The sequence below is a fragment of the Sprattus sprattus genome, assembly GCF_963457725.1.
Source record: "Sprattus sprattus genome assembly, chromosome: 5".
In the NCBI taxonomy this organism is placed as follows: Eukaryota; Metazoa; Chordata; class Actinopteri; order Clupeiformes; family Clupeidae; genus Sprattus; species Sprattus sprattus.
Window position 1 is genome coordinate 25623682 of NC_137924.1, and position 11721 is coordinate 25635402.

Genomic DNA, 11721 nt, shown 5'->3' on the forward strand with positions numbered 1-11721 from the left:
TTCATCATCATTTTGTCTATGTGTTACGCTGTTTAATGCCTGTGTCCATTATGCTAGATTCATATTATCTGTCCACAGTTGATGTCTTCATCACTGTGAAATACTGTATGCCTTCCCTTCCCATTGTGTATGAGTTATTTCTATGTGTGACCTTACGTGTAAAAGGCTTGCAATGCCAGAGAAGTTGCTGTCGTCACCTCCCAGAGAGAGAGAAAGACCCAGTACAACACTACAATGATTAACACATCAGAATGTCAATCCATTCAAATTTTCAACTTTTTAAATCAAAATGCTCAACAAATGTTCTCACTCAAACCACTAATGATAGAATAATGAATGATGACCGACCCAGACCAACCAGATCCATTAAATGGCACCACACAAAGAGAACAATAACAGACTGGCCAGGATAATGTGTATTCATGTCCAGTGTTGGATATGTGAGTCCATGTTTACTAATGTCTATATATAGGTAGGATTAGAATAGATAAGGGGTGGCTTCTCTACGGTGACACTACAAAGAATAATTGCTGGTAAACAAAATGCCAAATAGATACCTTGGCACTATGAAGTTCGCAATGAAGTGTGCCTCTTTTTGTGTCATGTGGATAACCACAAACCTTATTGACTGACACAAGGCTAACACAGAGACACACACACACACACAAATTCAATTGAAGCACCGACAATTGTAGTGTGGAAAAAACAAACATCATTTCTACATAATCTGTTACAAGCAGATGGCACAGAACTGGACCCGAACCCGAACCCAACCTGATCAGACTGGCAGTATCTGCTGCTGTCTGACCACAGTTATTCTATCTCTCACAGAAAAAAGGATGTCATCTTCAATCTGTCAGAAATACTAATCACAGAAAGGTTATTTCCTTCAGGGATGTGCTGCACAAATCTGCCCTGTCAGCATAGTTTCAAACTTCCTCAGTGTGGTTTTGAAGATCTACCACCACTTAATGAATGACTTGCCATGCAAGCAAGAGACTTTTCTGTTTAGTTAATTGGGTTCTGTTCTGAAATAGGGTTCATGCCTCCTTTTTGCCTTTTGCCTTCAAGCCTCCCTATAGTGTGACTATTATAATTTTGTCTGTGTGCTATGTTCTTTGTGAGTCTAGCGCAATCTGTCCACCGTTAATGTCTTCATAAGTGTAAAGCATAACCTGCCTTATGTTCTCCTGTTCTGGTGTGTGAATGTGTGTTGTTAAGCCAATAGACAGCATTTTCATGGAGTCGTGTGGTGTATGGGGCACTGGAGTAGCTTTAAAAGACTGAGATCTCTCTTTATCTCCTTATGTGCTAAACCGCCACAATATGCCATCCTATTCATACAAACACTTCCAAATCCTGGCATACAAAACAATGCTAAAGGTGTCACCTTGTAATTACAGCTATGCCATACTTTGTTGAAAAAGGATTCCATGTGGCCTGGGACCAAGTGAAAATGACAACACAACAGCTGGCTTCTGCGGGTTGGGTTGGCCTTGTGGTTTTGGACATCAGCCAATGGATTCCCTTAGTCATCTTCTCAAAAATTACCTTCGAAGATTTGTCATGTGCTAGAAGAGGGCTGGCTGGTAGTGGACATTCTGGCATGAAATAAACTCCAGTTCAGATGCAGGTGGTTTTGTTAGTGTGCTGTGTTGTAATGCATAAACATATTGCTGGAGGATTGTATTAAAATGTTATAAATCATTTCAAAGATGATAGTTCCTGAACAGTGTTCATTTTGACAGAGAGGTCACATTGTGTTCACATCATAGTGAACTCATGTTTGTGTCGGAGATAAAGTGATGTGAGTATGTGTGGAGTGGAGAACCGAGGGGTATAGGGCAACGGTTCACTGAATATACAAAATCCAAAATAAACCCCACTGACAGACTGTTTCACAGAAATCATCATTTCAACTCCACTCTACTTATCTTTTACTGAAATTAAATGAGTTGCACCTGAGCAATGGCATTTAACAGATAACAGTTATGATAACAGTTTTATTTATACTCACAATCTGGCATGCAAATAGCACACGCAGAGCCACTCCCTCTCTTTCTCTCTCTCTCACATACACACACACATACAAATAATTAACTAAAAGTGGTCTACCAATGATGCAAAAAATACTCCATTGCAAGTAAAAGTCCTACATGAAATTCCTGCTGAAGAGGTCATGAGATGATTAATGGGAGAGGAGAGAAGAAAAAACTATAAGTTCGGATACACATATTTAGTTTCAGTTAAAATTAAAATAAATCTCTAATCTTACATTTTTTGGTGAGATACTGGCCCATCTGAAATGAAACCCCAACTAGGCTACTCACTGCTTTTTGTAAGATGTCAGAAGCCAAAAAGGGTGGAAACCACTGGTTTAATCTTTATCAGTGTGTTATATTTTAAAAGGTTGCTCCCAAAAACAACCAAGATTTCCTGGAAGGTGTGATTGTAACGAAGAGTTGAATTCAGTAGCTGGACCTGAAAAATCCATTCATAATAGGCCTACATTATTTAAACATGAGACTTCCCTCGACACCATCGGCTAGACAGGTAGGTAAACAGAATTACTCAATACGCCTATCCACCCATCTTCAAAGAATTAGGTGAACAATGGTTAAGTTACAGGCACACTACGGCGACAAACACCTCAGCTCACCGCAGTTCCCACTACTCTTTCAAACCTGAATGTAAAAAAGACACCTTAAGTGTGAACAATCGAATGATTTGGTTACCCCTCAGTTCTAGTGCAAAACCGCGGTTCTTGTTATGCACACGCCTGACAAGCCAAGTCACGTGATCTGACGCGGGCTAGTAGTGCTGATAAAGGTGCTGTGGCCAGCGCTGTCATAAACACAGCAGCAGCAGCATATCGCTGTTGGGAGAAGGCGCGTGAAGCCGTGCATTATTGTTCTGCAGTATTGTTCTGCAATCTCTCCGAAGAAATTATTTCTTTCCGACTTCAGCTACAGTGTTAGCTAAGTTTGGAAGGGGAAACGGAGAAAGCAAGTTTTGATCGCAAGAAAATATTAACCAGGAATTACTAAGCAACAACGGAGCAACATCATCTACCCAGCTGGTCAAAACAAGAGAATTAGGCTAACGTTACAATGGAAAACACTGGATCGAAGAAACGTTGTTGTGGTGAGTTGTGTAACCTAAGCATGCATTACTATTAGCAGAATACAGATAATATGGCATTCCAGCTATTGGGTCAGAATTTGGCTAGCATTCAATATGAGCTAGCCCACTAAAACCTTGGTTGTCATTTGCAGGATCTGTTTGCGATTTCTTTACGTCTGCAAAGTTCCTTATTTACCTCAGTCACGCTTTGTCAACATGGGTAAGGAAAACTACTAATTTCTAAGCTGTACATCATGCAATGTTTGTGGACGTTAGGAAGGAACCTATTCGTAAGCAAGTCAAGTAGGTTATAGCTGAGATCTGTTAGCGGGTGAGAACCGAAGTCTGTAAAGCAAGAGAATTCAAATTCTTTTGAAGGCTACGCTGGAATTTCTCGTTTGCGACATTTAGTTAACTTGATACTTGAAAGTTAGCCTATTATCAAGCCTAAAAAGTTATTGAATATACAGCTGATGTCATAAACATGTTATTAAGTTAGGAATACAAATGTGCTTCTACATCAAAATGCAGTATTCTAAAAGGCATGGAAAATTATATTACTTTCTTCACCTTCTTATTTACATTGTTATTATGAACAACAGGGAGATCGCATGTGGAATTTCGCCGTTGCCGTTTTCTTGGTGGAACTTTACGGCAACAGTTTACTTCTGACTGCCGTGTATGGGCTGGTAGTCGCGGGATCGGTACTGTTGCTTGGCGCCATCATTGGCGACTGGGTGGACAAAAACCCACGACTCAAAGGTAAGTTCAGGAGAAGGCCTGTCAGAACGGGCATTATGACTAGTTTCTCAACAATTAGCTAGAACAAGTTAAATGTCGAGAAAAATGAGCATATACTGTAAAAAAAAAAAAATAATAATAATAAAAAAATGCTTTTATCAGATGTGTAATATGCCTGATATCTGTTTTTGTTGACCAGTGGCTCAGACCTCCCTGGTTATCCAGAATTCAGCAGTCATACTCTGTGGCATTCTCCTTATGGTGGTTTTCCAGTTCAAAGAACAGCTCACTGAACTCTACAATGGATGGCTGTTGGTAAGTGATGTTGTAGACAGGCTTTATGTTAGAATAGGTAGATGTCATACAATGAATTTATTCAAATCGAACAGTCGAATTCTGTGCTGATGCAATGACAAAGCTGAGCCTCTGCTCCTTGATTAGCCCTTGATAATACCTGACCTAAAGGTTTTAATTTGGTGCGATTAGCCCCAGATTATAATTTTTTTTGTTCAGGCTTGATCCTGAACAAGAGTGACATATGACTCATAATTATACAATCTTTTGGATTTATGCCAAATTGGATGATGTTTGGAAGTAAGTTCTCCCCCAGAGCACTATTATGGAGTTTAAGAGACTGACCACTGAGAATACGGACAAGGACCTCAAACTGAAAAGGCTGGGTTTTCCAGTAACAATGATTTTTTTTTTTAATCCAGTAGTTTTATTCCCAGGGAGCAAACATACTGATGTAAATATGCATTTGTAATGTAAGTCACTTTGCATAAAACCATATGCTGTCTGTTGTAATAGTGTAAATAGATTGTTTTCTCTTAACCCTGAGCCAGTGCTTTAAACCTTGCATGCACATGCTCAGTCAATGCACACAGAAGTCCACGCAGACACACAATGTTGGTGCGGCACAGACAGTCTAGACCATCCTGCCGATGAAATTTGCGTCATGCACAAACTAATGAACGTAGCCATGTCCACGGGAGCATGGTTGCTTCCTAAAGGGTGATTTATGGTTGCCATTGCTGTCCTTGCGCACGGATGCAATGGCCAAAAGTAACGTCATGTTTGCTGGGCACACTGTGCTTTGCTGCGGTTTCAGTCAGTTTAATCCACAAGTGGATATTGGTGATACAGTTTAACAGTCACGTCACAGCTGTCATTTAAACATAGGACCTACATGCTAATTGTCCTAAAGATGAATTTTAACTTTAACATCTGCATATTTAACTTATACCCCATTACCACTCACACTGAAAACCATTTCTTTAGCAGTTATTTAGCGTTATGGTGTTGTTTGGGATTGGATACTTAAATCTTGAGTTGAATCATTAATCTCTCCCCTGGCATTTTGTCCTGCAAAATGTTACCCCTCAAGAAAACCATGGATATAATCTTGCACCACTTTTAGCCAACTCCGCTGTTCCCAAATGGCTTTGTGACTGTCATCACGAGCAGTTTTCAACATCCACCAATCTGCTTTGACGACACACAGTTTTTTAGCGCCTGTTGTCATAGAGTGGTGCCTAATTGGCTTTTCATAGAAATGGTGCCGGAAGTGAACACACATGGTCTGACATTTTGGAATTTGGAAGCTAACCCTTCAAATCCTGACCTCCTGACCTCCTGGTGCCTACACAGCTTCGCTGCTTGGCCCCTCATTTAATGTTAATTATAATCCTTCTGCTGGTGAACAAAGTGAAAAGCCCCTGTTTAGAACTTCTCAGCCACAGAGAAAATGTAAATCTAGGAGCGTTTTCAAGCACTACTAAATTGCGATACTTTCGGGAAACACTACGAAATTTCAAGATGATCCGTAAGAGGGATTTTAAGAGCCACTTACAACGCGTACAATGTTTTTGGGGAGACCCGGCCAAGATCCTGCTTCTTATTGTTTCATGTCTTTGCGGTCGACAAGAAATGCGCAGTCATGAGATGAAACCTAAGTGGGTCAGAAGTCACAAGTTTTACTCAGTAGGGGAAGTAGGTTATTAGTCCCCCATCTCCATTTTCCCCCCCAGATGGGCCCCTGGCTGTTTACACCACTGTTGCATTTTTCTTTTGAAACATGAGTCAGCAGGTCAACAGCCAGTCATGTTAGCAGAAGATACGGAACTGAACCTGCACAGCCAATCACGTCTCTTGTTTCTATGACAGAAACAGCTGTACCAAAAAAAATGCACACCAACGACCAGTAACAGTGGGCTAGCAAATTATTCAACCACTGCAGGCCTTCAAAGTGCAGGATGAAGTCCGGGTTAAAGCAACACCTTGGGTAGGATTGCAGATGGCAAGGAGCAGTTCTAGCTCATTATTCTAAAGAATGGTTGACAGCTGTACTGGAAGAAAAGTGCAAACAACTGCTTCCATAAGTTCATTTAGAGCGCAAAGACCATAACCGTGAGGTCATCCTCCTTTGAACATAAAGTAATTGTCTTCCTTTATGGTCTCATAAAGCATTCCTTGAATGGACATATCTTAGAAATCCATGCTAATGCTAATCTCTCTGTGCTCCATAAAAACAAAATTAACTTCAAGTGAGAAGGAACAGTTGAGTTCACTGAGTTTATTCATATGTGTTTGTTTATTTTTCCTTTACCAGACAACCTGCTACATCCTGGTCATCAGCATTGCCAACATTGCCAACCTTGCCAGCACCGCCACCTCCATTGCCATCCAGAGAGATTGGGTCGTGGTCGTGGCCGGCGAGGACCGCAACAAACTGGCAGGTCAGTTTCCCCCAAGGCCTCTTTCATGGAAGCCCCTGATTGAACCATATGAGGTGGTGGCTGCCAAACAGCAGACAGAAAACACGTGTTATGGCACTGACCTTTGCTCGTAGACACTAATCCCCAGTTTCTTTCCCTCGACTTTACAACTCTTAATTTTTCTGTCAGTAGTGCCTGTACATACGTTTTATGGTAGTCACATTTCCCCTGAGTATCTTTACAAGCCTCAACGGCAGTTATATGGTAGTCACATTTCCACTGAGTATCCGCAGGTGATTGCCTCCTGTACTCTTGTGATTTCTGAAACATCCGTTATGGCGTTGTTAACACCCATTAGCATACGTACATTTCCTCTCTAACAGATAAACTTAAACATCCTTTGACCTCAGGAAACTGCATGGAAAGTGCTATATGACCCGTCATCATCATTTACTCTTATCTGTTCTGTTCTGACATCAGATATGAACGCCACCGTGAGGATCATCGACCAGCTGACCAACATCCTAGCTCCCATGCTGGTCGGGCATATCATGGCATTCTGCTCTCATTTCATTGGCTGTGGCTTCATCTCAGGCTGGAACTTGTGCTCCATGTGTCTGGAGTACTGCCTGTTATGGAAGGTGTACCAGAAGACACCTGCTCTGGCCATCAAGAGCGGGCAGAAAGAGACCGATCAGGAGATGAAACAACTGAACAGCCAGAAAGGTCTGCCATTCAGTACAGTATCCGTTACAAAGAAATATCTGTAAATAGCTTGTGCCTATTGTGTCCTGTCTTTGGTTTAAAACACAATACAGGAGTAAGTGTGATGTTGCAGAAAGATTGGTCATAGTTGGACAACTTAAAACATTCTGGAAACTCACTGAGTCCAAATAAAATTTGCTCAGCTGGGAGATAATTATTTTCCTTAGTTGTACAACATAGTAAACACAGTGCTTGCAGAATCATCTTCACTGTCACTGTAAACATTTTGACAGAAGTATGTTTTTAAAATCTCCCCTGCAGAAATGGAGAACGGACTGAGCCCAGCTGAAGGTTCTCATCTGATGAAAGAGGCAGCTGTAGTGAAGACTGAGACGGAGAAACCAGCTGGTTGCTGCTACCAGATGGCTGAACCTCTGCGCACCTTCCGAGACGGATGGGTGGCGTACTACAATCAGTCCATCTTCTTCGCCGGCATGGCTCTGGCCTTCCTTTACATGACTGTGCTGGGCTTTGACTGCATCACCACTGGCTACGCCTACACCCAGGGCCTGAACGGCTCCATCCTGAGCCTCCTCATGGGTGCCTCTGCCATCGCCGGGATCTTCGGGACGGTGGCCTTTACCTGGATCCGGAAGAAGTGTGGGCTGATCCGCACTGGCTTCCTGTCGGGAATGGTGCAGCTCTCGTGCCTCATGCTATGTGTTGTCTCCGTCTTCACACCGGGCAGCCCCTTGGACCTGACCGTCTCGCCGTTCAAGGACATCCTCAGCCACCTGTTTGGGGACAGCGGTTCCCTCCCAGAAGGTCCCATGCCCAGCATCCCCCCTATAGACAACTTGTCCAACAGCTCCACGATGGTGTTCGAGGAGTCACCCCAAGTCGAGTCTTACTTGTCTGTCAGTCTCCTCTTTGCAGGAGTCATTGCTGCTAGAGTTGGTAAGTTGGTTATTTTGGTTTCGTAATTTGGTAATTCTGAGAAGTGTCGTAACGTAGCTCTTGATTTTCAGATTGTAGTCTTTAAACACTGAGAGCTGTGTTGCCAACCTTTGACTCTAGTACGACTAGCTGTTTATGCAATTAAGGTGATAATGAGTCATCTAAATCATTTTAATGCGGCAATAAACATGCCAAGACATCCTCTCTCTTCCCCTTCCAGGTTTATGGTCATTCGACTTGACCGTTACCCAACTCATCCAAGAGAATGTGATCGAGTCCGAGCGCGGAATCATCAACGGCGTCCAGAACTCCATGAACTATCTCCTGGACCTTGTGCACTTCATCATGGTCATCCTGGCGCCCAACCCAGAGGCCTTTGGGCTCCTGGTCATCATCTCCGTCTCCTTCGTCGCCATGGGGCACATGATGTACTTCAGGTTTGCCTTCAAAAGCCTCGGGAGTCGCCTCTTCCTCTGCTGCTCCCCTGAGCAAAAGGAGGAGGCCAACAGTCCCTCACTTCCAACCATCGTGTAACTGATTAAAGAGACCCTATCCCTAGCCAGAGTGTTACCTGCTCTGCACATTAACCTCGTGCCCCCAGCCTATGGGGACCCATTCCAGTCTTTAGCTAATATACTTGCTTCTTTAGCAGTTGCTGATGCCTATGTATATCTATGCGTATTTTAACCCCTGGAGCATTGCCCTGACTATAGCAGATAGCAGTGGCGGTAGGTATCAATAGTCATTAGCGGAGATAGCAGAGCAGAGAACCGCCTGAGGCCCTGGACGAGAGCTGCGCTGGGTCGGTCTGACGGGCAACTGGCAGGGTAGCCTTGAACTGAAGATGACCAGCTGCACTCTCCTCTCCTTTCAGCCAAGCCTGTGCTGTTGTGCAACCCGGAGCCAAAAAATACAAATAGAAGAAGAAATATCTAAGATTGAGGGAGAAGGCGACTAGACCTAGTAGTGCAGGGCTAAATTGTAGTGCTGTCATGTATTTTGGCGGGTTGTAAAAGGTCCTAATCCACACGTCATCTGAGCTTCAGATCAGTACAGGGAATTTTCATTTTTGGGTGCTATTAACTGAGTAGCTATGGGTGTTATTTCCTGTGTTCAGTTACTATAGCATGTTAAGCTATATACACTTGAATTGATTTCTTCCCATGTTGCTTGAGTCAGGTCAGGGATAAAGTCTCTTTAATCTGTGGTTATAAGGGTTATGCAAAACACTCATTCAGGAATCCAGGAGGATGAACTTGTATGTTTAAGTATAGTAGGCCTATATATTCCGTCAGTATTCTACAGCTTTGCCTTGGTGGTGCTTACGTGTTAGCCATTGCTATGCATTCTCTTTAAAGACATTTTCATATTACCAAAGCAAACTTTTAGGTGGAAGTGAGGGAATATCATGTCAATACATTCCAAATGTTTTTGTGATGGTGGTGATCATGGTGATGTTTTGTTCATGTTGGCACAAGTACATCAATCAAATTCCCCAGCGGCTGTATTAGCAGACAGCGTTTACAGTCTAAGTTAGCATACAATCTTTTTGATTTTAAGTTGATTTTTTTGTCTAATTTTCTTCAAATGGAAATCAACGCCGTGATTGTGATTGTTACACAGGCACTTTATGCGATTCCTCAGTGGATGAAACAGAAACCCCCCCATGAGGCACATTTCAGGCATATTCTCAAAACATATTTGCACAAGGTCTGAGATACTGCCGTTCTTCTCTCTCTCTCTGAGTTCAAACCTCCTGATATCCTATTGTTTCCAAAGGTGGTCCTCCACCGCATACCACCTGACCTATACCGATCAATAAACAGCCTCACGTTTTACCCACTTCATCCCCCTAAGGATCACACATCAGCAAAAATGAGACTCAGAACCAGATGCCTGCGTATGGAATCTGACCCACCCTGTCCTGTAGATTTTAGGTTAAGTACCTCTTTTCCTCTTCCATGGTATACCTCAAACACCCAGCCTTTAACACCAGTGCTTCTGTTCTGGTCTGCCATGTTGTGGTGCTGACACCATGGACACTGGGAGCCTAGCCTGCTCTAATAAACCTGCGGGGGGAACCGGTTTGCCTTCATGGTGTCAGCCATGGTTGTATGAGCAGGATGGCTCACACAAAAATAATATGAAGTCAAACTGAAGTAATGTTGAGGTTGGACTGAGAGTGGGCAGCCTTGCCATGCGCTCAGCACAAGGAGGTTATTGTGTTGGGATCGCAGCAGACGGCTGGAGGATCAGGTGGGATGGTCCTCCGGTGGTGATTTTGTTGACTTTTTGTGGCTTTCGTTGAAATGCAGCTGGTCCGTACAGTCGGCCTCCCTCCACTCTTAAAAGCAAATGCCAGAACTGTCAGGTGTTGATGTTGGCCATTGGTTTGACTTCAAATGTTGAGTAAGCACATTTGCAAGAACAGGGCACTGAATATTTGAGTTCTTTTTTGTGCTGGAGTGGTTTGAGGGCGTATTCTTTTTAATAGACGATTTCTTTTTTTCAGACAAACTAACAGTTGGGTAATCCATCAGTACTACTTTGTGAACTGTGTTTGTAACTATTTTTGTACGTCTGTCACTGTCAGATCATGCAGTCATGTTGTTGTTTTTAAATGTTTAACTTTTTGTATTTTAAAATGTTTTGTACACTAGTGGTAACAGTTCATTTTACATTGAGCAAGGTAGTTTGTCATTTTCTCACTCTGATTTTCTTTTCTTTTTTACACAAAAATCACGTGAATATACTTGTAATTCATCATGCTGTCGGAACACGGTAGAATGGAGAAGAATCGATTGTAATGCACAAAAGAGTAATTTACCGAGCAAAAAGGTCTGTACATTGAATAGTTTTTGTAATCATTGTTTGAATTGCTGTGTTCGCCCCATTTCTCTGAGACACGGGGGGCCAGCACAGCTGCCACCCCATACTGAGGAGGAAAATATGGCCAAAAATTGACTGCATGTGCATTTTGATATATTTAAGAAAACGGAAAAAAACGTTCTTGAAATTGCATGTTAATGTGTAAATGAGATGATGACTACAGTTGTAATAAAACAAACGCACAAAAAAAAAATCAGTGTGTGATGTTAATTTGAGAGGGAGAGAAAAAAAAAGGAGGGCTGTTCGAACAGGCCAAGTAGTCTGGAAACTGGCCTGGGTTTTGGCTCAGGCACAGCAGCCATTGTAAGGGGTCACATTCCTCTACAGGGTTAGTGGGTAGTTTTTTTTCTTCCAGAGTCCCCCTTTCAACCGGGTCCTGTTTAATGGACTGACTTTAAGCCGAACTGGATGATCAGGGCCAGCCTGGTACTGCCGGACAAAGAGTGACCTGATTTGACAACCAAAGAAAGGAAAAAGAAACACCCTTGGTGTTAATGCGTGGGCACGGTCGAAAGGCCTGCTTTATGTGTGGCTCTTCCAGACAGTTTAGTTCTGACGGACTTGATTCAGGGAAGAAGAAAAAAAAAAA

At 42.7% G+C, this 11721-nt stretch overlaps 1 protein-coding gene across 1 annotated transcript; it reads left to right on the forward strand.

The window, feature by feature from the left end:
• The first annotated feature begins 2999 nt into the window (after nucleotides 1-2999).
• slc40a1 (solute carrier family 40 member 1) lies at nucleotides 3000-11281 on the forward strand. Its single transcript, XM_080839196.1, has 8 exons — nucleotides 3000-3144; nucleotides 3276-3343; nucleotides 3726-3885; nucleotides 4064-4179; nucleotides 6476-6602; nucleotides 7062-7307; nucleotides 7608-8243; nucleotides 8464-11281. Exons 1-8 carry the CDS (start codon nucleotides 3111-3113, stop codon nucleotides 8775-8777), a joined length of 1701 nt encoding a protein of 566 aa, XP_080695322.1. The 5' UTR covers nucleotides 3000-3110; the 3' UTR covers nucleotides 8778-11281.
• The last annotated feature ends 440 nt before the right edge of the window (nucleotides 11282-11721 follow it).

What these genes read in the sequence shown, in the direction of transcription:
- slc40a1 (XM_080839196.1), top strand. Translation starts at nt 3,111, where the DNA reads ATGGAAAACACTGGATCGAAGAAACGTTGTTGTG. An exon ending in GGACCGCAACAAACTGGCAG is followed by an intron (nt 6,603 to 7,061) that starts GTCAGTTTCCCC and finishes TTCTGACATCAG; the next exon opens with ATATGAACGCCACCGTGAGG. An exon ending in AGTCATTGCTGCTAGAGTTG is followed by an intron (nt 8,244 to 8,463) that starts GTAAGTTGGTTA and finishes TTCCCCTTCCAG; the next exon opens with GTTTATGGTCATTCGACTTG.